This window comes from Castor canadensis, chromosome 19, assembly GCF_047511655.1.
Source record: "Castor canadensis chromosome 19, mCasCan1.hap1v2, whole genome shotgun sequence".
Classification (NCBI taxonomy): domain Eukaryota; kingdom Metazoa; phylum Chordata; class Mammalia; order Rodentia; family Castoridae; genus Castor; species Castor canadensis.
In genome coordinates, this window is record NC_133404.1 from 7,775,812 (window position 1) to 7,799,136 (window position 23,325).

Genomic DNA, 23,325 nt, shown 5'->3' on the forward strand with positions numbered 1-23,325 from the left:
ATCAGACTGCTGCAGAAAGCCTCTCCCATCCAGATGATAGAGAGGACATTAGAGACGTTAGTGAATCACAATTGCTGTTCTCATCCCAATGGCAGTTGGGAAGAATCATTCTTGTACAGGAAACCCACCTTGATGACCTCTTACTGGTGTCAGAACCAGAGAGAAAAGACAAAATGCTTTTACTTTTAATACAACAGTCTCTTCCTGTCACTAATGAGGTACAAGTTCTACCTGCCAGCACTTTCAAAAGTTCATGCCACAGGAAGAACACAAGTCTACAAAGCAGAAGGGGGAGACCACAACATAGAAGAGCCACACTCTTATGGTATCCATAGCAACAGTTCATATGATCAATAGCATCGCTCATCTAGAGTGAGAGTTGAAGAAAACTGAAAATCTGAAAGGTACCACATGGGCTGGCCAAGTGGTTCAAATGGTAGAGTACTGCCTAGCAAGTGTGAGGCCTTGAGTTCAAAGCCCAAGTATTGCAAAATAAATAAATAAAATATTTAAAAAAAAAAAAAAGGTACCACGTCAAACTAAACAAATGACCTGGAGAACTACTAGCAAAGAAAATAAAACAGGACTAAAAGATTTAACCTTCAGCAGTAACTGAGAAGCCACCACGTCCACAAAATAAAGGTTACTGTGTAAAAGAGAAGACAGTAAGCAGAAGATAGTAAAGACTGTAAGCAGACGAAAGGAGGAGGCAAACTCAGTAAGGGGCCCACAGACTTTACTGAACAAAAGCATTTATGATGAAGATGACCAACCTGACACTTAGAATATAGAGAGAGGGACCAGAAGAGTTAGAACTAAAAGAGCAGTTAAGGGACAAGAAAGACAGAAATACAGAGATCTAATATTCATCCAGAAGATGCAGAGAAAGAAAGAAAAAGGAGTAAGAGATTTGAGTTTTGACAAGCTAAAGAAAGACTGTAGAATATTAAAGTGGCTCTGAATATTCCAAAGGAATACAGAAAAGTAAATCCCCAGACTTCATGGTTATAGAGAAAACAAAACCAACTTCCAGAAAGGAAAAGTAAAAAGTACAGGAAGAAGCAAGAATCAGACAGGCAGCAGAGTTTTCAAGTGTGACAATAAATACCAGAGATAAAGGTGTGAAGAGCTGGGAAGCCACTTTGGAACACAGAGGCCATGTGTGCAAGTGCTCTGCAGAGTCCCACACTCTGAACAAATGCTAACAAGGACCACAGCAAGGATCCCAGGAGCAGTTTCCATGCACAACGGGCACAGCCCTACAAATACAGCCGTTCCAGGAAAACAACAAGATGCACCATTCAGGGATATTCTTGAAGGATCACAGGGGCTATGTAACATGACAAACAGAAGTAAAAGCAAACGATATAATAGCAATGGCCAAGTCTAAGCAGTGCTGATAAAGTGGCTGAGAAGTCAGGGGCCACGTTGACCATCATGACACACTGACAGCCCAAAGTTCTCCTGGAAACGTTTTAAAGGTCCTTGTCTAGATAATCCAGGTTAAAGAAACTGACTGTCACGCTCCAGTAGAACCAGGGCATGCCCCAGAGAAATGTTTGCACAGGGGCACCAAGAAATACCGACAGGAAGGTTTATGGTAGCGCTCTTCCTGACAGCAAAAATATGGCAACAATCCAATTGTGCACACATGAATGGTAACTACTTGCTGTATTCAGACAACGAATAAACACAGCAGTGAGAAACCACTGCAGCGACACATGGTGTACGTGAATGTCTCATGGGCTGAGTGAAGGGAACACAACAGTACTCATGATTTGTTTTGATGGTACTAAGGATCGATCTCAGGGCCTCGCACGTGCTTAGCAGGCGCTTTTATTCAAGCCATACGCCCAGCTCTTTTTGTTTTAGTTATTTTTCAGATTTTTTTCCCTGGCCAGCTTGCCCTGGGATCTTTTTATTTGTGCCTCCTGTGTAGCTGGGATTAAAAACGTGCACCACCACACCCAACTTATTGGTTGAGAAAGGATCTTGCTTTTTGCCTAGACTGGTCTTAACCATGATCCTCCCAATCTCCCCGCTTTGAGTAGCTGCAATTACAGGCATGCACCACAACACCCAGCCGACTAGGACTCAGAAAGCTCCAAAGCAGACACCACTAAACTATACTGTACAAGGATGCACTCAAGTTACAAAACTAGAGAAAAGTAAGGAAGGAATGGCTAAATAGGAAATGCTGATCTGGAAGGAGCCTACTAACGATATTCTGGGTGATGGCTAGGAAGCAGTCCCCAGGTGTTCACTGTAACCATGTGTTATACTAAGCCTCCAGTTTATTTACTTTGAATGCATGTTGTATTTCACAATAAACTTTTAATGGTAAAAACAAAGTGAACAAAAGATGGAAAAGAACTACTTAGGAAATATAAGCTATTCAGAAATACACTAAAAGCTTAACCTTGTGCAATGAAGTCAAGTAGCCCTCAGTAAAAATGTATATCTTTACATGTTTGTTTAGAAAATAAAATGAAGAGCTGTCTTAAAAGAATATATCAGAACAAGTAAGTCTCTCATAAAACAAGACATAAAGCTTCCCAAGTTAGAGCCCTGGCTCTAACTTGTAAAATGAAACAAGAGCCTAAAAGGGAACAAAACCATGTTACAGTCTCACATAGAGTAAAAATCCAAAAATCAGTATTACCATTCTGATTCTCACAATGTTTATTATGGGAACGCATAGATGATTCAAAATTAGGGCACTCTGTCACATAACTCAGGTTCCGGTACACGGCTCATAGGAGAGTAAGCACAACCACGGAAAACAAGGTGGACCTCCTTGTGGTATGTCCATGATCCACTGTTAGCTACAGACATCCCAGAGAAGGAGAGTCCAACACGACATATACTTCTCTCATTAATTTGGCTCCACTAAAATTACAATGAACATACAGTGAAAAAAGGGAGGCACAGATGATGGCACAGGCCTGCAATCCCAATATTTAGAGGCTAAGGCAGGAGAACAGCAAATTTTCGACCAGCCTGGACTATAAAACAAAAACAAAAACAAAAAATGGAGCGCGGGGTGGGGTGGGGGGACTGGGGAAGTGCCTCAAGCAGTAGAGCACCTTCCTTGCAAGCACAAAGCCCTGAGTTCACACACAGTACTGCCACAAAGAAAGAAACCTAGGAATGGGGATGAGGCTCCCAGCAGAGAGTAGAATTCGCCCACACTAGATGACAGGAACAGAAGAATGATGATCAATGCAGCAGAGCAGGCAAAGGTGTGAGTCAGGAGACAGGGACAATGACAAGGCCTGAGACCCAGAGACCCAGGCACTAAGAGCAGGATTAACAGCTGGGACTGAAAGCCAGACAGAGGCCAACCCAAAGCCTACGCATAGACCCACCATCCAGCCTGAAGCCTGCTGCTCTCCCTAGCTCCTTAAACACAACCCAGGCAGTTTATCTACCTTGGACAAGAGGTCGTAAGACTTTCAACTCCAGTGATGGAGAAGGGTTTCAGCTGTCACTTACTCCCATGCCAGGAAGAATAGGACTAGGAGTCAGCACAAATCACCCTTAAAAGCCATCAATTGACAAGTCTCAACCACAAGGAACTCCAAATCAGTCACTGAGTACTTCTCTATGAATGAACAGAAGAGGAACAGTATATAAAAAGAGGAAAATATGAATATGAAGATATTTCAGGAAAGTCTTTGAAGAAGAAAACAAGACAAGAAAAAGTAAAACGATTATTTAAAAGAAAATGAGGGTGCTAAAGAGAGGGCAAAGAGTGAACATCAAAGCAACTTCTTAAAGACACCTACGAAGATGTCACACCTGCAAATGCACTAAAGAACTCCACGATAAGGAATGATCAAGAACAAAAGTTCCTCCAGCTGTAGTTCGTCCTGAGCTGCCCCACAAGTCACCTTCCCAGCATCAGACTCCTGAGGTCCCAGTGAGTCTGGGTTGGCCCACAACTGGAGCTGGTAGAACTGATACTGCATCTGCTCCAGTCTAAAGAATCTGTTCTTGGATTTGTATTTCAGATTTTTCTGTTTTCTACATTATTAATTTCTACTGTTATCTTTGTGAATCCACTCTTCCACATGCCTTAGTTTCTTAATTTTATACTTCGTTTTTCATTCCTTATCATGTAGACTTGTGTTTCTTCTGCTGCTCTATAGTGTTTTCTTAGACTACTTTTTCTATGTAGTCTGTAGTTTCCACTTTGACTGTTCTTAACTGAAAATTTGTTTAAAGGAAAGCCAGTTTTTAGTGCTTGACAGTTCCCTTTACCTAAAGAATATTGTAAATATCCTAAATTTTATATATTTTTTGTAATTTTCATTATATATTTTCTGTTATCAGGGCAGCTTCATCTTTGGGTTCTTAGAAACCACAGGTAAGAACTCCACCTATCCTCCTGGAGGAGGAGCCCCAAGGACAACATACCACGCAGAGACAAGGAAGGCCATGTGAAGAACTGGGAAGGCGCCAGACGTGAGAGTTGTGAAGTCATACTGGATATTCATGTGCAGTTCCAGCCACTATCTGACTGAACTGTGAGTCCCCAAGGGAGACCAGGAGAAAGACTATCCAACTAACCTTTGACACATCGAATAGTGAGAATTGTTGTTTTAAGCCATTAAAGTTTGAAGCAACCAAATAAAAAGTCATATATAATCAAAACAAAATTTAAGGGCTGAGCACACGCTCAAGCCTGTAATCCCACTACTCAGGAGGCAGGGATTAGGAGAATCATAACTCAAGGCTAGCCAGGGCTAAAAGGTAGTAAAACCCCATCTCAATAATCAAGCTGGGCACAGTGGGTCTTGTGTAATCCCAGCTATGCAAGGGACACAAGTAGGAGGATAGGGGTCGGAGGCTGAAAAACTGCTAGGTCCTATCTGAAAAATGACCTAAAGCTGTAGATGTGGCTTAAGTGGTACGGCATTTGCCTCACAAACACAAAACCCTGAGTTCAAATCCTAGTATCACCAAAAAAAAAAAAACCTTAGTTATGACCATGCATGTAAAACTTCCAAAAGTTGAAGGATAAGGAAAATATTCTAGAATTCAGCCAGGTGCAGTGGCTCAGGTCTGTAAACCTGGCTAACTGGGAGGAGAAGAGTGGGAGGACTGCTGTTGGAGGTCAGCTCAGGGCAAAAGTTCACGTGACCCCATGTCAACCATGGCTGGGAATGGCGGCCGGCACCCCTCCACAGGAATGCACAGGTGGGAGGATCACAGTCCAGGCACAGCATTAAATGAGACCCTAGCACAACGCCCTGAGTTCAAACTCCAATGCCACAATAAAAAAAAAAATTCTAGAATTCAAAATTAGTAAGAGTACAACAAAAATAAAATACCAGATACAAAGACTCGTGCCACGAAGGAAAGTTAACGTCAGCACGCACGCGTATATGATCCAAGAAATTCGAGGCTCTAAGCCGGCAAAGGCCCATCCCTGCAGAGACCCCAACCAGGAGCGGCTCCAGATCCCTCTGGAGAGAAAGTGGGCGTGATGAGCGAGCTCAGAAGGGCATGGGGCTCCCCCACTGGCTACAAGACAACAGTCGTCAGCCAACCGAGCCATCAAGTGTGGGATCGGAACACACAGCTAACGTCTGCTAAGGATTTACTGCGCTCAGCCAACACTTAACACAACTCCCCTTCACCACTCATCTAATCCTCACAGCTCCCCAACAACAGTTACTCCTACCACTGGTGGGTTGGAAATGAGAAATGGGTTAGGTGACAAGCCCAGGGGTATAAGCTAGTAAGTCAGCAGAACCAAGATTCAAAACCCAAACTCTGGACTCTATTTTTTGAGAACTCATAAAATGTGCCACTCCTTCCTGCTTTCTTAGGCTGTTACTTTAGGACATAATCAGACAAAATGAGAGAGGGATGATGTGAGATCCAGGAAACAACACACATCCCCTAGAAAGGCAGAAAGAAAAACCTCAAAGTGGCAGCTGTCCAGCTGCCTGGTCCACAGCCCCCCACCCCAAACTGGTGTGGACGACAGCTCACAGAAAGGGACAGAGCACAAGGCTTCCAAAACTAAGAGATGCTGTGGAAGACCTGGCAGAACAAGAGGCAGTATAGGAAAGGAACTGTGATGATAGAAAACCTGGCTCTACACCACAAAGTCCTAATGATAAACAGGGATGATCCAGATGGCTAAACACAGCAAGTTAGAACAGGCAAGTGGGTGAGCAGCTGATGTAAGAGCTAGGTCCTCATTTATTTCAGTACAAGTCAGTGGCATGCCTACACAGGCAAGGCTAGCAGTCAGAGGTGGTGGGGCGCTCACAGAAATCCCTATTGCTGGGAGGGGATAACATTTGGGTTAGCTTAAGAAGCAGAGATGGACTTTAGGAGACTGACTAGGCAAAGGCAAAGAAGCAAGGAGCATTTATGGAAATCAGGGACAGGAACAAACACCAGCACAGTGGCGGGGGAGCAGGTGTCTGCCTATCACAGTAAGAGCAGCTCCAAAGAATGGAAAAGGTATTTTTAGCACCAAAAAACACAAAGCAATTCAAAAGGAATAAAAAACTAACTTCTAAGTAATTTGTATAATAAAAAAGGAAAACCATCCTGTGTACTTTTGACTCAGACAATGTATCTCAGCTCTTGAACACTAGAGTTTTTACGTTACCTGGCCCGTGGGTAGTGGCTGATCTAGCATCTCAACATCCGGGTGCTGAGGAAGGTTATATAATCTGCAGAGCTCACATATCAACCACTTCAACTGCTGACGAAGCTACAAAACACATTTCAGTAAGTAAGCACACGTTAAAGAGCCCTCAAAGACATTGACAGTGCTACAACTACTGTAACCAATCCAGAGGGAATGGAACTTTGCTGCTGCTCAACCACAGACTTAGCCTATGGATAGACTAAGTCTTTAAAATATTTTTAAGGACTGCTAGTATAAGAAAATTACTATTAAAAAAGTAACAGGAAGTTGCTCTGGCTTGGGTATACTTCCTACAACTGACACCCAGCAGGATGACGTCGAGGAGAGACATGCAGACATTGCCCACTTCCTAGTTAACAACTTCTTTTCTTAGAGCCTTACAGCTTCAGACAAGAGAACATTAATGAGCTACAAAAAATAGGAGCAGTTTTTTGGCATGTGAACTGTAAAACAGTATAGGCCACAGTCACATTCATTGACAAGTATAGAGGTAAGTGTGGTCTAGCAGACTGAGCCTTGGAAAATAGATGGCCTTGGGTATAGTATCTAATTCCCTGAGTTCATGTCTCCCCATCTGTAAAACAAAGATATTAAAACCTCAGAATGGTAAAGATTCAATGAAACCTGTGAAAACACTTCATGCTTAGTAGGCCCTGAAGTGCCTATCCCTTTTCCCTCCCCCGCCCCAAAAAATCCACTAGGAAAACTGTCAAATTCAGATTATTTTGTAAGTGCATTTACTTTAAGCAAGTAAGCAAGGAAAATCACATGCACAAATGTATTTCATTGCTTAAGATACTTTCCAATCTGTACGTTTAGCAGTTGCAGATTAAGAATGGTCAATATTTAACAGACTCAACTGGGATCCAACATTACTTCACTTGTTAGGAAGTTTCCTGGGTGTCTCTGACCAAGAAAAGAAAAGAAGAAGGTTTATGAGAGGCTAAGAAAGCAGACACAGGATAAGAATGGGTTAAACCAAGCAAAGAACAGGCCTTCCAAAGTACACAAAGGAACAAGAGGAAATGCAGAAGGCTGAACAGTAAATCAGGATCAAATAAAAATCCTCATGCTTAAAAGGAAGCAAAGCCCCACTGAAGAACCGCTGGCCACCCAATAAGCTCTGTTTTGTCCTAAATGCATAACACAGATGAGGCCTGGTGATCAGGATTCAGCCCGGGACACTCAGACTCCTAGTACAGGAGGTGCAGGAGTCCTGTAGGAGGCAGCCAGGCAACAAGAAAAGCAGGGAGTACATCTTCGAGGAAGTTCAATTTTATGCCCCAATCTCTTCCCCCTCCAAAAAAAGTATTTGAGGGATGGGACAAGAATCTAAAATCATAGGGAAGAATTTCAGCATATGAAGGTAGATGGGCAGGTCTTAAATTGAGATAGTATGGGGGTTGGAACAGAGGAGTGGGGAGAACTCTAAGATAGTTCTCAGGTTCAGGCACAGGCACAATTTCATTATTTCATTTTGTCCCACTCACAATCACAAAAAGAATTAAGGGAAAACATGATGGAGTGAGGGAGTGCTAGGACACAGATGAGTATAAATTGAGATATAATTGTTTTAAACACCCATGGTATATCCAAGAGAAATTTCCTGGACATACATGACGTACAGATACGGGTTTGAAACTCTGGAGATAGATTGTAACTAGAAATACAGATTTAGGAATTCCTGGACTGGATAGATATGTAGGTCATAACATAAGTAACAAAAATAAATTATTCAGAGAATGCACAGAATGAGAAGAGAAAAAGGTGTAACAGGGAAGAAGAGCTCAGAGGAGACCAAGGCAAGGTAATAAAAGCAAAACAAGGAAGAAGACATTGGTTTCATGGGAGTCCCCACTAGTTATCAGTTCCCAGGAACTTGCCTGTCTATACCCATATCACAGAGCTTCACAGAGAAGCCAGTCAATGGTTTAAAAACATTTTTTGTGTGTGTGTGTTCTAGTAACTGTTTCTGAATCCACCCAGGAAAAAAATTAGACAAAGCAGCATAGATATACATCTTTTTTCCAACACTGCCTATGAAAGGGTCCAGATTACATACACTATTCTATGCCTTGCTTCTTACTTAGAAAATCTTGGAACTTTATGTGTGTTTGTATGGAAAGATGGCCTGTATTTTTTTTTAATTACAATGAAACACTCATTATACAACTACACAGTTATTTTTATTTAACCAACTCTGCACTGGTGGACACTAAGCAGTAAGTGTTTTGTAACGGAAGACATTTCAACAAGGGAACAATCCACAATACCAAAATGATGCAGAGGGGTCATGGTAGGCTAAAAAGGAAACTTCTGGACTGGAAGAGTAGGAGATACATTTTACAGTAATTAAGGCAGAATCCAGATTACACTGAGTTAAATGGATAAAAACGAAAAACATAGCTTATTCTCTCTAGAAACTAGATTATGAGACACTGGCAGAGGCTATAAAATAGAAAGGTGAGCTATTTTTTTTCCTTTCATGTAAATATATTTTTTTAAAATTATGTCCCTTTTTTTTTTTTTTTTTTTTCTTTTTTGGCAGTACTGGGGCTTGAACTCAAGGCTTTGCAATTGCTAGTCAGGTGCTCTATGGCCTGAGCACTCTACCAGCCCTTTTCTGAGCATTTTAGACACTGAAAATTCACTCCACTCCTTTCTGCACTTGTAGCAGTGGCACAGGGGCTCTTCAGAGGCACTGCCTGCTAGTCATGCCTCTCACTCCTGCTCACCAGTCCCTGCTGAAAATAGGAACAGTATCTGCCTAGCTTTTGATTTTTACCTCTTACCTTTATGGATCTCCATATCAAGCTTAACTCTTAAGTATCTTCAAACTCATGTTTTGTTCTTAATTTTAAGGACAAATGTGTTTAAACCACCTATAATGTATCTTGACAAAAATCTGAGCTGAAGACTTTAACTCCCCCAATTGGTCAATTCTCCCAAAACCATGCTTTGCTGAGTTAAAATGCCACTTCTAGGGGAGATACAGGGAGAGGGTGAAGAAGGGTGAATATCGTGGAAATAGTATGTGCTCATGTATGAAATGGAAAAAGGAGCCCTGCTGAAACTATTCCAGGAATGGGGGTGGAAGGGATAAAGGAGAATGATAGAGGAGGTGAATTTAAGTCTGATACATTGTAAGAACTTTTATAAATGTCACAATGCACCCCAGTACAATAACATGATTAAAAATATATATATATACCACCTTTGGTTGGCATCAATAGCTCACACCTATAATCCTAGCTACTCAGGGCACAGATCAAGAGGATCTGGATTCAAAGCCAGCCCAGGCAAACAGTTCCTGAGACCCTATCTTGAAAAAGCCTTTACAAAAATAGGGCTGGTGGAGGGGCTCAAGATGAAGGCCCCGAGTTCAAGCCCCAGTACCACAAAAAACAAAACAAAAAAAAACCCCACCTTTACCTTATTCTAAATTCTCATTTGCATGACTTTAAAAAATTCTGTTGCCTTTATCAGTCTGGTCCAGTGAGGGAATACAGTATTTTATTTAATATCTGGTTGAACAATTCTCATTACCTTTTTAAATTTGTATTATTTGCTGTTCTAAACAAACATTAAAGGAGCGGGACGGAGCTCAGTGGCAGAGCACTTGCCTAGCACACACAGGGCCCTGGGTTCAATCCCCAGTACTGCAAGGGAGAAAAAACTAGAACTACAGAACCATTCTTTCAAGTTCCAAAAATAAATCTGTTGGGATTTAGAGACACTGCACTGTATCTGTAAGTTAACATGAAAATAAAAAGAGAACTGACGAGTCCATAACATGGAGTCTGCCCATCCAGGAACACAGTATCCAAGTCTTTCACTCCACTCGGCATACAAACCCTGTACATCAAGTTTATTCCAAGGGCTCAAGTGGTAGAGCACCTGCCTAGCAACCGTGAGGCCCTGAGTTCACACCCCGGTACTGCCAAAAAAAGTTTATTCCTAAATATTTAATTTTTGCTGTAATTACCAAAAATACCACTATATTTTCTATCTAGTAATAGCTGAAAATTGGGAACACTACTGATTTTTATAAAACAGATTTTAACAAGTCATCATAAAAATTGTTTTATTAGGGGGACATGATTCAAATGGTAGAGCACTTGCCCAGCATGTGCGGGGCTCTGGGTTCAAGCCCCAGTAACTAACACACACACACACACACACACACACACACACACACACACGCAGTTCCTTAAGTATTGTTTGCTAAACAATCAGACCACCAGCAAATAAAATAATGATTATTTTTTCTGTAAGGACTTTACAACATCATTGGAAAGTACAGTGACAATGTTTAGAAGGATGTATGACCTCAACTATTTAAACATACGTATAAGGGTGTATGTATTTTACTAGCAAAAAAAACCTGGCAGAAGATAGCAATCAATCAATAGTGGTCACATTAGGTTGAAAAATGATGAAGATTTAAACTTCCTCTTTGTGTGTCTCATTTGCTAGTTTTCTCGAAATGAAGTTTACAATCAAGTTTTCATTTACCCTGGGTCAATTAGGGTCCAAAAATGTTGAAAGAAAATACAAAAATAAGCAATTCTATAATTCTTTACTGTTAGAGTTTACTATTATAATTGACTTTTTGAAGGGAGTCGTGCTGGGGTGTGAACTCGGGGCCTCAAACTTGCTAGGAAGCGCTTTATCACTTGAGCCACACCAAGTCCCGATTTTAGTATCTGCTGTTGATGTCTTACTGTACTGAGTTTTATTACTGTCGTTCTGGGGTACATTGTGACTTTGCCAGAGGTCTTACAATGTATCTTAGTTGAACTCACCCCTCCTACAGACTTAGGTCCCTCTGGGGGTCTGGGAACACCTCCCCATGGGTAAGTGAGTGCAGCTATGCACTAAACAGAACTCTCTCACTGCCTTTGGTCTGCAGACTCACAGATCCAACACCTAACACTACACTGGGTTGTTCTGTCATTACCTCCCTTTACATCTGCACTGGTCTTTTCCCCATTTTGTGCCTCCCACCTTGGTTAATGGTCTCTACCAAAAATGCTTCTTGGTTTAATGGTTAGAAGGCAGGGGGAAAAGAGACCCTTAATTCCTAATCTTAAACATGCCTATGGGAAATGAGGTAGGGGAGGCGTGAGAGGGAGGGAGAGAGAGAGAGAGAGAGAGAGAGAGAGAGAGGGAGGGAGAGAGAGAGAGAGAGAGAAACCAGGTAGTAAACAGAACTTCAAGAACTTTTTATTTATTTTAAATTTAAGTTTTTGAATAACTTTAAAAACGAGTCTAGTTTTTAATCACTCTTAAGATCATAAATAATCATTAATCATGCTTTTAAATCATTATCATGCTTTTAAATCATTACCTCAACAATTTCTACATCCAACATTCATGTGAAGGGAAAAAACGTGATTTGGCTTATTTTCTCACCGAATCATTGTTCTTGATATCTTCTAGATGTTCCAGAACTGATGTCAGATTTGGGTCATCAGAGTCCACAAACCATATTGGAGAAGAAGATGGGTAGGATTCCTGTTACAGACATAGGAATGTTAAACACATTTACATACAGGTCAACCCTAATATGCAATTAAACCATACCACAAAGATGATCATGGGTCCAAGTAAAATGTATCAGAGATGGAAATGACACACTTAAAATCCATGGGGAAGGGGAACCAAATTCCATTTTATGAAAATTTTAAAAATAAAGTTACAAAAATAGCTTAATCTTGGCTGTTTCATATTACATTGTAAAAGCAAGAAAAGGGGGGAGGTAACCCAAGCACCAACAGAGACAGTTCTTCCTTTGTGAAGAAACGCCTATCATTGGCCTGGATACTGCAGGAATATGTGTCTCTAAATCCTTACAAGTGCTGAAAATGACTTCTCAAGATCTGCTCCTGCCTCCTGAGCAGTGGAATTACATAAGTTATTTAGAAATTTTTTCCTCCCACTAGAAATTGATCTAAAAATTTTTATTTCATTTAACCAGATGGGGAAGCACAGGCCTGAAATCAGCACTCAGGAGGCTGAGACAGGAGGATCTGTGAGTTCGAGGCCAGCCTAGATCACATAAGGAGCCCCTGTCTCAAAAAAGAAAAAAAAAAATTAGCTTTCTTCTATCCCTTGATTGCAGCACAGATTTTTTTTTTTTTGGCGGGGGGAGGGGTACCTTGAATTGGAGCTCAGTGCTTGACCTTACTAGGCAGGTGCTCTACAGTTTGAGCCATGCCCTCCAACACTCTTTTTTCTTTTTCATTTCATTTTGCTCTATGTCTTAAGGCAGGGTCTCACTATGTAGCCCAGGCCTCCCACTCTCAATCCTCCTGCCTCAGCCTCCTGAGTGCTAGGATCACAAGGGTACATCACCACACTTGACTTCTGAATGTAACTTCTAAAGGAACAGATTTAGTAACTGAAGTTAAGATTGCTTCCTAAATACAGCAGGGCAACAACACAAGTGTCAGTCTACATTCAGCTTTCAATTGCCATAGAGTTGGGCTTTTGAGACCCCCCTGTATAGTCGCTGTCTGTTCATGGACATCCATGATGCTCTTGTACAGTAGACAGCCTCTAAAATGGACCCAATGATCCTCACCTCCTCATATTCACACCTGTGTAGATTCCCCTTCCTTGGACTAAGTGACACTTCTATCAATCAGAGTACAACAAAACTAATGAGATTAAGACTTCTGAAAGTAGGTTACAAAAAAGATGCCTGTTTTGTCCATCTTCTGCTCATTCAACTGACCCCACTGATGGACGCCGGCTGCCATGCAGTGAGCTGCCCTGTGGAGGCCCCCGTGGCAAGGAGTGGAAAAAGGCCTCTAAGCAGTAACCAACTAAATCAAGTCCTCAGATTAGTCCAACACCCTGTAAGGAGATGAACTCTAACAACCACAGGAGAGTGACCCGGGAGGCATAGCCTCTCCTGGTCCAGCCTCCAGATGACTACCACCTCCACCAACACCTTCACTCCCCCAGGAAAGACCCTGAGCCAGTGAACCCAAAGTAAGCCATGCACAGAGGCCTGACCCACAGAAACTGGAGTAACATTTGTTGTTTTAAGCTGCTAAACTTATTTGTTACAGGGCAATACATCTATTGCTAATTCAAACACCATAAAATTCTAACATCTTGTTTTATCAAACTGAGTATTACCAAGAAATGATATTACTAGATGTTTTAAAAACAATTAAAATTTTTACGTTAATAAACTAGGCATTACTCTTATCCACTACTGTACATTTACTTTGCTCATTTGTACTGTTTTCTATTAGAAATTAGGGGAACGTCATTAGTAAATATGAGCTGCCGAACAACTAGACTCATGTCAAGGGAAAAAATTCTGCACAAACACAATTCTTAAGAACCATGGCTTTAGCCAGGTGCCAGTGGCTCACACTTGCAATCACAGCTACTGGGGAGGCAGAGATCAGGAGGATCACCGTCAAAGCCAGCCCCGGGGCAAATAGTTCTTGAGACTCTACCTCAGGAAAAAAAAAAAAAAGCATCACAAAAAAGGGCTAGCAAAAAATAAAGAAAGAAAGAAAGAAAGAAAGAACCATTGCTTTGAGAATAAGGATCTTTTTTTTTTCTTTTATTATTTATATGTGCATACAAGGCTTGGGTCATTTCTCCCCTCTGCCCCCACTCCCTCCCTTACCCCCCACTCTGCCCCCTCCTTCTCCTCCCCACCCCCTCAATACCCAGCAGAAACTATTTTGCCCTTATCTCTAATTTTGTAGAAGAGAGAGTATAAGCAATAATAGGAAGGAACAAGGGTTTTTGCTGGTTTAGATAAGGATAGCTATACAAAGAGTTGACTCACATTAATTTCCTGTACGTGTGTTACCTTCTAGGTTAATTCTTTTTGATCTCACCTTTTCTCTAGTTCCTGGTCCCCTTCTCCTATTGGCCTCAGTTGCTTTTAAGGTATCTGCTTTAGTTTCTCTGTGTTAAGGGCAACAAATGCTAGCTAATTTTTTAGGTGTCTTACCTATCTTTACCCCTCCCTTGTGTGCTCTCGCTTTTATCATGTGCTCAAAGTCCAATCCCATTGTTGTGTTTGCCCTTGATCTAAGGTCCACATATGAGGGAGAACATATGATTTTTGGTCTTTTGGGCCAGGCTAACCTCACTCAGAATGATGGAGAACAAGGATCTTGATTATGGGTGGCTGACGCCAAGAAACGGAATTTTTAAGACGCATTTTAACAAACATTCTTTTAAGAAAAAGAAACTCCACTGGAACAGGACAATACTAATAGTGTTAGTACACCTGTTTTGCAATGGTTTATGTTTGTATTCTCTACAGGCTGAAAGGTAAACTGTCTTCAGAATTAATCCTGTTGGTAAAGAAAACCACTTCACTGTTTTCTCCTTCCAACTCTTCAACCTAGCTTGATAACATGCCATGCAGACCATTTTTACTGTTTTGGTTTTATCTTCTTTAGCCTTTAAAGAACAAAACCTGATTGAGGACTTAACTAGTGTCTGTCTAGTAAACATCTGTATGAAGAAATAAATGTGGGCTGTTGGTGTGGATTAAAACTCCTCACAGCAATATTAAAAGAACTGCAAATTTCCTAATAATAAAGCTGAATAAAACAGAAACTGATACTTTCTAAACATGATAAATAATATATTTCTTAAAGCCAGCACCTTAGTAGGAGAACCCTGGAGAAGAGAAACAGTAAATGTCACCTATTTCCACTGCTATCAACAGTGTACTGGCAATATCACACAAACAGATGAGTGGACTGAGCCACACAAATAAACATTATCACTCAAGGGGACTGAAAAATGAACTCGATAAACATTTGAACCCAATATATGGATGATCTGATTCACAATAAAGGCAAAAAGATCTCTAAACACATTGAACTTTCATAGACCTTTTTAAGCCAAGAAACATAGGCCAATTATTCTGAAACTACTTTTTATCTATTCTAAGAACTGGACAAATACATATATTGTTAAAAAATAAAAATAAATAAAAGAACTACAAAAAAAAAAAACCAAAAAACAAGTGAAATCAGTTACTATCAAAAGCACATTTGAGCTTTTTTTTGTTTTTGTGGGCCTGAAGTTTGAACTCAGGCACTCTACTGTGTGAGCCACTCCTCCAGCCCGTTTTTCTCTGGTTATTTTGGATACAGTCTTGCTTTCTGCCCAGGCCAGCCTGGACCCTGATCTTCCCCATCTCAGCCTCCCATGTAGCTTGGGATGACTAGCTTGTACCACCATGCCCAGTTACTGGTTGAAATGCGGTCTCTCAAACTATTTGCCCAAGCTGGCGTAGAACCACGATCCTCCCAATCTGAGTTTTTCAAAGTAGCTGAGATTATAGGCATGAGCCACCAGCACCTTGCTTAGTTTCAAACAGGGTCTTGTGTTTCTGCCTGAGCCAGCCTGGACTTGGATCTTCCTATTTATGTGTCCAGCTTAGCGGGAATCACAAAGCAGGCACCTCCTCGTCCAGTTTTTGTTTTCGCTGAGATAGGGTCTTATGAACTTTTGGTCCAGACTGACCTTGAACTACCATCCTCCCCATCTCCACCTCTCTATTAACTAGGATTACAGGCACGAGTCACTGTGCCCTTCCTCCTAAGCATATTATTTTAATCCTCTACATGAAAAGATAAGATATATAGCAAGTCTAAGCACCTATTTCTGTGTTTGGGGGTTCGAGGAAGCAGTACTAGAATTTTGAATTTAGGGTCTTATACTTGTTAAGCAGGTATTTTACCACTTGAGCCTCACACCCAGGCTCTTTTTTGTTTTTTCATTAGTTATTTTTCAGATAGGGTCTCACATTGTTTTCCCCGTGTGGCTCTGGACCATGTTCCTTGTAGCTGAGATCACTCGTACCACCATGTTGAGATGTGTTTCGCCTGGAGCCTCAATCCTCCTGATCACCTCCCAAGTAGGCAGGAGTACAGGAGTGAGCCCCTAAGCATGTATTTCAATGGTTCTCTAGGTGGGTGCCTCAGACCCTCTGCCTGAACTATTTCTGCAAGAATCCTAAGGCGTTGCAATGACATCTGCAGTGATTCCACAAACACAATGTCCGGCACCTCCGCGCAACAAAGGCAGCAACACCAGACTACTAGTCGCCGTGTATCCGAGGAAGAAGGGAAAAGGAAGAATGTCTCTGGTGAAACACTAAGTTATTTCAATGAAATCTTGACCCTTACTACATCTCTTTAACACTGCAAGTGAGGAGATGGGAAGCACACATGAACACTTGTCAGGAGGACTTGAGGAAAACCGCCGTGTGACTGAGTCATGAGCTTAACTAACCACGTCAATGGACAGCATTTTTACTTGAAACAATGGTTGACAACAGTTATTCCAACTTGGGTTTTGGGCAGACATTTTCTCAAAAATGAATGGAGAGCCTATCGTTTAGAGGAAAAATAAAAGGCAGTGTATCTTGGTAGATGAGCTCTACCACTGAGCCACACCACACCGAAGTTCTGGATTTATTTTTATAAGGCTTAGATGTTTTGTTTTTTTAACATACTTTGTAACTATCTTGGAAAGATAATTTTCCTGCTATTCCTCTTTAAAATGACCTGTGATGTGCTGGTTTTTAACATTAGATGTTGCACAAAACTCTTCAGAAAGCACTGGCAGATGGCTCAAGTGGTAGAAAGCCTGCCTAGCAAGCCTAGCAAGCGAGAGGTCCTGAGTTCAAACCCCAGTACTGCCAAAAAATAAATAAAAACTCTTCAGGAGTTCTCCTACTGACAATGTTTAAGTTATTCTAACAGCTTTTCCACAAAAAAGAAAAAATAAAGGCAAACAGATATGACAATTACCTACGTCCACCTAATTGTCTCTCCTCCATTCTACTATTCCTTTTACAGTGACTTGTAGAATGAAATTGTAACTGTTACCATAAAGCTACCATGACTACAAATCTCAAACAAGCTCTTCACTACTTGTCTTTATCTGGGACAACATACTCAAGATTAATCAAGCCAACCTCTTTACCTGTCATTGCTTAAGGAGTTTTTTTGTCATGTTCATAAATAACATTTTTTACACAAATCCACTAAAAGACCAACATGCGGCTCAATCCCAAAATGAGCCAGCAAAACTGGCCAATGGAACACTCAGGTTTTAGGGTCTTCCCAAATGCTAGGCACAGCCACATCCAGGGATTTCACAAAATTTTAAAAAACTTGACACACATACTTCTTGTTGAAAGCCTAAACAGTTGTAAGTCTTCTAGAGACCAGGGACAGACCACATCACTTTCACACTTTGCTGTTCAATGAACGTGCTGTAAGTGCTCTGACAACAAAAGACATCAAATTATGCATGCATATATAGCTCCCTATTAATCATTTCACAAGTAAACTACTAAATTGTTAACCCAGAGTCCCCTAAAGCAGAGTGAAATTACTAACACTTGGTAAAAGGAAAATGTATACATGCCTCTGTGATTTAAAAAATATTAAATATAGGGCTGGTGGGGGGGGGGGGATGGCTAAGTGGTAGAGCGCCTGCCTAGCAAGCACAAGGCCCTGAGTTCAAAATCTGGTGCAGTCAAAAATCAGAAAATTTTAAATGCTTAAATATTCAAAGACAGGCAGCAAATTACAGCTACTCAGAGCATCACTAAGTGAAATAAGGCACAGAACAATGGTGCTGAAGAGGAAGCGAACCACCAAGCTGCAGAAACCACTGGATGGTTTGGTGTCTGGTGGGCATTCTTTCAAGGATAATCTTTAGACAACATCACAGAACACTGTTAAAGGCCTTGGGGAGGGAAGCTCTGTTTCATTGCTCTCCAGTACACTCTACACTTAGTAGTGACTATTTCAATTCAATTTCCCCACTGTTCAACTCACTGGTATTTCTCTAACACTACCCTTTTCTAGATCAGAGTTTAACAACAACAAAAACAACAACAACAAAAAACTTAAAAGGGAAACCTAAGTCTCTTTTTTCTCATCAAAGGGCATAAAAATGATGAGGGGAGAGCTAGCCATATTATAAACTGGACTTTGACCCTATTTCATTAACTGGCCAGGTAAGTGAAAGTGATTCCTCTGGCCTCAAAGCATCACTCTGGAGTATAACATGACAGTTCTGGTATTTCCAACAGCTTCTCTACAAGTCCAATTTGGAAAGGCAATCAATCTATCCCAGGAGGATAAACTAAAAAACAGGTCTCAGGCAACTCAGTCTAGATTTGCCCATGATTTCCTCTGTACAACTCTGGCTGGACTACTTTTTATCAGTGTAAAGACCAGGAAAACAAAAAATGAAGTTAACAGGTTGCGCCTTATTTCTCATAAAAAGATGTTACACAGCATTTTCAAAGTAAAGTGTTATCCAGCCACAAATGACACCATTTGTGGTGTCATACACACACACATATTTGGTATTTTATTTGTAGAGTTAAGTATTTTTGTTGAAGAGCTTTCCGACACCTACCCTCTTCCAGGACAAGAAATATTATCTATGTTATGATGAAACACAATTTAAAAAAAGTGATTTGCTTAACGTCCTAACTACTAAGAAGAGACTAAACCTCTCTCTCCCTCTTAGATTCCAGGCTAATATTTCTAATTTAGTACCTTGCTGTTGGGGGAGAGGCTTTTTGACAATAATTAATAGAAAAAAGCTAATCAGAGTGTTTCACCAAAAGCAGCGTGGCAAATAGCCACTTATGTAGAAATAAAATAATGATTTATGCTACACAAATAGAAAAATTTTGGTGGTTTACCAGCTAATCTACTTGCGGGGAGAGATTTTTTACTCCAAAACAGCAATTCTCTACTAGGAGTTCCTAGATGCCAACAACTCCATAAATGTAGTAATGGAGTTGCCAGGTTATGTTAAGTACTTCAAAATGACTGAAAAAAGCCATATGCTAGCTCCTGTGAGGCTGTACAGGTTGTTAAAGCAAGCTGCTTTACCTTTAGGTGTGACCATAACCACTGTTAGCACTGGCTGGCAATTAGGTCTGTTTACTGAAAATGGAAAGATACTTAAGTTTATATAACAGATAATCTTTCATATCACGAGTTTACAGGAAACAAGTAATACAAAAGACTCCTTGAGGTTGAAAAAGAGCCCTTCATATTCAAAATCAGGACAAATTTATAAAACGGAGAAAAAATAGCTCAATTCCCTTGGCCTGGAAAATAAAACATCTTGTGTTTCGTTTTTGACCTGTGATGCTTTATATGTAGTAAATTACAGGTTTCCTATCAAACCCTCTGTGACCTTTAAAGTCATTCTTGAATTTTTGGCAGCCAACTTTCAAGGTAGTTAAAGACTTTTGTTAAAGAAGAGTGCTAAAATGGTGGCCAGTCAATAAAACATTTACTGAATGGAAGATAAAAAGCATAGAGTGTCCTTAGACACCTTTAAAAATTTTTTTAAAAGTAACAGGATGTAAGAAAGCATAACTAAAGCAGAAATAGTAAGAACTAAAGAAAGGAGGAAACGGAAATATTGTCATGAACTAATCATGACTCAGAAAAGCCTGGAGGGGCAGTCAACAGCATATGGACAGAGGTAGGGGTCAGGGGCACCTTCCACATAAGGAAAACAGCTGAAATAGAAAGCTGAGAGAAAAAATGGGCAGTGTCTTTAGAGGATTACTTATTCTTTATTTAGAGGACTACTCAAACAGTATGCACGTGTGCAGAACAACCTTCCACAACAGTGAGACCACAGCTCAATCATGATGGAAGGCACCAAGATGCTTCCTGGTAAGCATGGAGAAGAGCACCTGGCAAGGAGAAGAGCAAAAATTATTGAAGCTGTCTAAACAGGAGAAGTTAAAGAAGAGATCAAGCTCAGTAGTTTTTTTTGTTGTTGTTTTTTAATAAGCTACAGCTTTTCACAGAACAAATCACAAACCCAGTGGAGAGATCCTAACATCTGAAATACAGCCCCTTTCTTCCTTGCTCTGTCCTTCGTGCAGGGCGTCAACAGAACACGCCCATGTTTACCGTTTAGAGACATATACTGAAATACTGACATGCGTGGAGCCCAGTTTCAAATAATCCAAAGATGGGGCATAGACAAAGTAAGATGGGCCAAAAGTTTATCTTCGTTGAGGCTGGGTACAGAATTTCTCTACATGGTTCAGTTGGTGAATGTTTGATGTTTTTCCTTAGAACAGATGTCATGAAGACTATCTTCTGATAATGTCTGTCAGAATTCTCCAGCAGCTTAACAGCTTCCAGTAGTCCCTTTACACTACCCACATCAGATCGTCCTTTTGTGAAGTGTTCTATTTCACTTCTTGCTTCATTTCCACTGCCACTGTGTAATTCACTCTTCACAATCTTTGCGGCAGACTCCTATCTGCTCCACCATGGTTCTCAATGGGGCACTGCCGGCATTTTAGATAGGATAATTCTTGGGTGTGACAGACTACATAAACATTACAGAACATTTGGCATCCCTGTCCCCCAGTAGTAAATGCCAGCACAGCAACAATGCCACCCCACCCCCACTAAAATAACCCAAACTCACATCTCTAAAGAAACAATTCTAGTTCTGGACGGCAGACACATTTTCCCCAATTTACTTGAGTAGCTGCGTGGCCCCAGAGAGCCTACAACTATCACCTACCTCATGCTCACTACTTCCGGTTTCCCTCCCCAGCCTAAATCCTGGGCTTCAAGTCTGAGCACTATACTTGTCCACTCCAAGAAGCCATCCTTTCTCAAGCTTTGCGGCCCTGTTTGGGTGGAGTTTCCTCTGCCTGAATTGTCCCTCGTGCTGTCTTCACCTGTATTGGCTCAGCCCCTCTCCTCAAAGCTTTCCGAGGTGCACCAATTAGTTGGTCCCTTTGGTTTTCCTAAAAACATCGTGGCAGCTGTCCCACTGTGTTAAGTGTCCCAACAAGTCTGAGTTCTCGGCTTTGCAGCAGCAGTGCCCACAACAGAAGGCTCAGGTGTTCAGTAAGTCAGTTCTCTCCGCACTACCGCATCGGGTTGTACTGTCTTGTTGGAGACACACTCCGCACACTCCATTTTAAGGTCATCACTACTTGAAGGCCTCTGCAAACTCCTTCCACACTGTGCGCACTTGGGCACCAAGTGACGTTAGCCAAGGGGAAGTTAAAACCCACAAACTTAAACTTCCACCTTGACTCCTATTCCAAGCCCTTAAAAATCGGCCTCCCGCTGCACATGGCCGGGCGATGCACTTGCCGTGCACAAAGTTGTTCGGTACCCGGCACGATCATCTCAGCAGGCTGGGGGGGAGGGGTTGTCACAGAGGGGTCTTGGGCTTTGTCATCTAATGGCCTTTCTGGGTGCAGACCCGGAACAGGGTCATGTCCCCTTATGGACCTCTGCGGGCTTGGCGGCGGCCATCCCACCTGCACGCGACACATCTAGGTCCGCTGCGCCTTCCGGGACCCGACGCGCCCTAAACTTTGTTCTAGAACGGTGTCCGTGCCGGTGTCAACTTTTAAAAAAGACGAGTTGCTCAAACTCAACGGGCGCGAACCCCACACAGCCTCGCCGCGTCCCCGGCGATGGGCGGCCATGGCGACCCCGCGAGCGCTCGGGCGGCCGCGGCGACGGGGGCCGCGAGGGGCCAAACGCCGGGAACGCGCGCTCCGCCCCGTCACCTTCCCTGCCCCGCCCCCCCCCCCCCCGCCCCGCGCCCAGCCGCGCCGTCCCGGGGCGGGGCTCCGGGGCGCCGGCCGCTCGGCTCGGCTCGGCTCGGCTCGGTTCGGGTCGCCTGGGCTCGGCTCGGCTCAGCGCCCCCCTTTGTCCCCGCCGCGCCTCACCGTGATGTTGCAGTGCAGCGTGAGCGGCGGGGCCGGTGGCACCAGGAACTGGCAGTGCAGCTCGTCCAGCTTCCAGTTGACGATCCGGAATCGCTCGTGATTCTTGTCGAAAATGGACGCCAAGAACTTCAGCTCGGCCTTGAGCCCTGACACGGACATCTTCCCTTCATCTCCGGTGGGAGGAATGTGGAAAGGGAGCCCGGCCCGGAGCCGCCGCCGTCACGGCCGCCACCGCCCCGCGGGGCTGGCCGGGGCCGCGCTCCCGCGGCTCCTCCTCCTCCTTCTCTTCCCGCTGCTGCGAACCCGCGTCCGAGCGCGACTGGAAAATGGCGAGGGGCGCGAGGCCTCGGCGAGCAACTGGGTGGGGAACACCGAGCGGCTGCTGCCTTTTGTAACCGACTCTGCCGGCAGGAGGCGGCGGCCCCGCGGCTTAAAAGGGCAACAGCGACGCCGCCCCCGCTCCCGCCGCCTGGGAAAGGGCTGCCCCCTCCCCGCCCCGGCGCGCCCCCGCCCCGGCGCGTGCCCGCGGCCGCTGCTGCTGCTGCTGCTGCGCGCGCCCGCGCGCCCGGCAGCCCCTCCTCGCCATGACCCAGCCCCCTTCCGCCAAGCCCGTCCGCGGCGCTTCTCGTACCCGCCGGCCCGCGGCTGGTGGCTCGGGACATGCGGCGAGGAGCCCGAGACCCCTGCGCGCCCCCGGCCCGAGGCCAGACACGTGCGCGGCCCATTGCGCCAGCCACGTCGGCGCCACCCCTGCGGAAGCGCGCGGGCCCCTGAGGGCGGCTCCTCGGCGTGGCCCCTGGTGGCCACCCGCTCACCTGAGTCGGACGCCGGTCCCCGCTCCTCTCGCTGTGCGCGGGTTCCTCAAAAGACCTCCCCTGCC

The 23,325-nt window shown here is 43.1% G+C and overlaps 1 protein-coding gene across 7 annotated transcripts in view; it reads right to left on the reverse strand.

Moving 5' to 3' along the window:
• Positions 1 to 22,921, reverse strand: part of Ube2q2 (ubiquitin conjugating enzyme E2 Q2) — a 51,548-nt gene extending 28,627 nt beyond the window's left edge. For 3 of the 7 annotated variants that reach the window (XR_002213218.2, XM_020178041.2, XM_020178040.2), the window contains exons 1-3: positions 22,446 to 22,915; positions 12,092 to 12,193; positions 6,635 to 6,739 (exon numbers count right to left, since the gene is read on the reverse strand). Coding sequence is in view for 5 of the 7 variants with exons in the window: in XM_020178041.2 (XP_020033630.1) it covers positions 6,635 to 6,739; positions 12,092 to 12,193; positions 22,446 to 22,604 (366 nt within the window). In the remaining 2 variants the exon portion in view is untranslated. Of the gene's footprint in view, positions 1 to 6,634; positions 6,740 to 12,091; positions 12,194 to 22,445 lie in introns of all 7 variants that reach the window. The other 4 variants (XR_012443994.1, XM_020178038.2, XM_074061771.1 and 1 more) reach the window with 3 other exon arrangements.
• Positions 22,922 to 23,325: the final 404 nt, after the last annotated feature.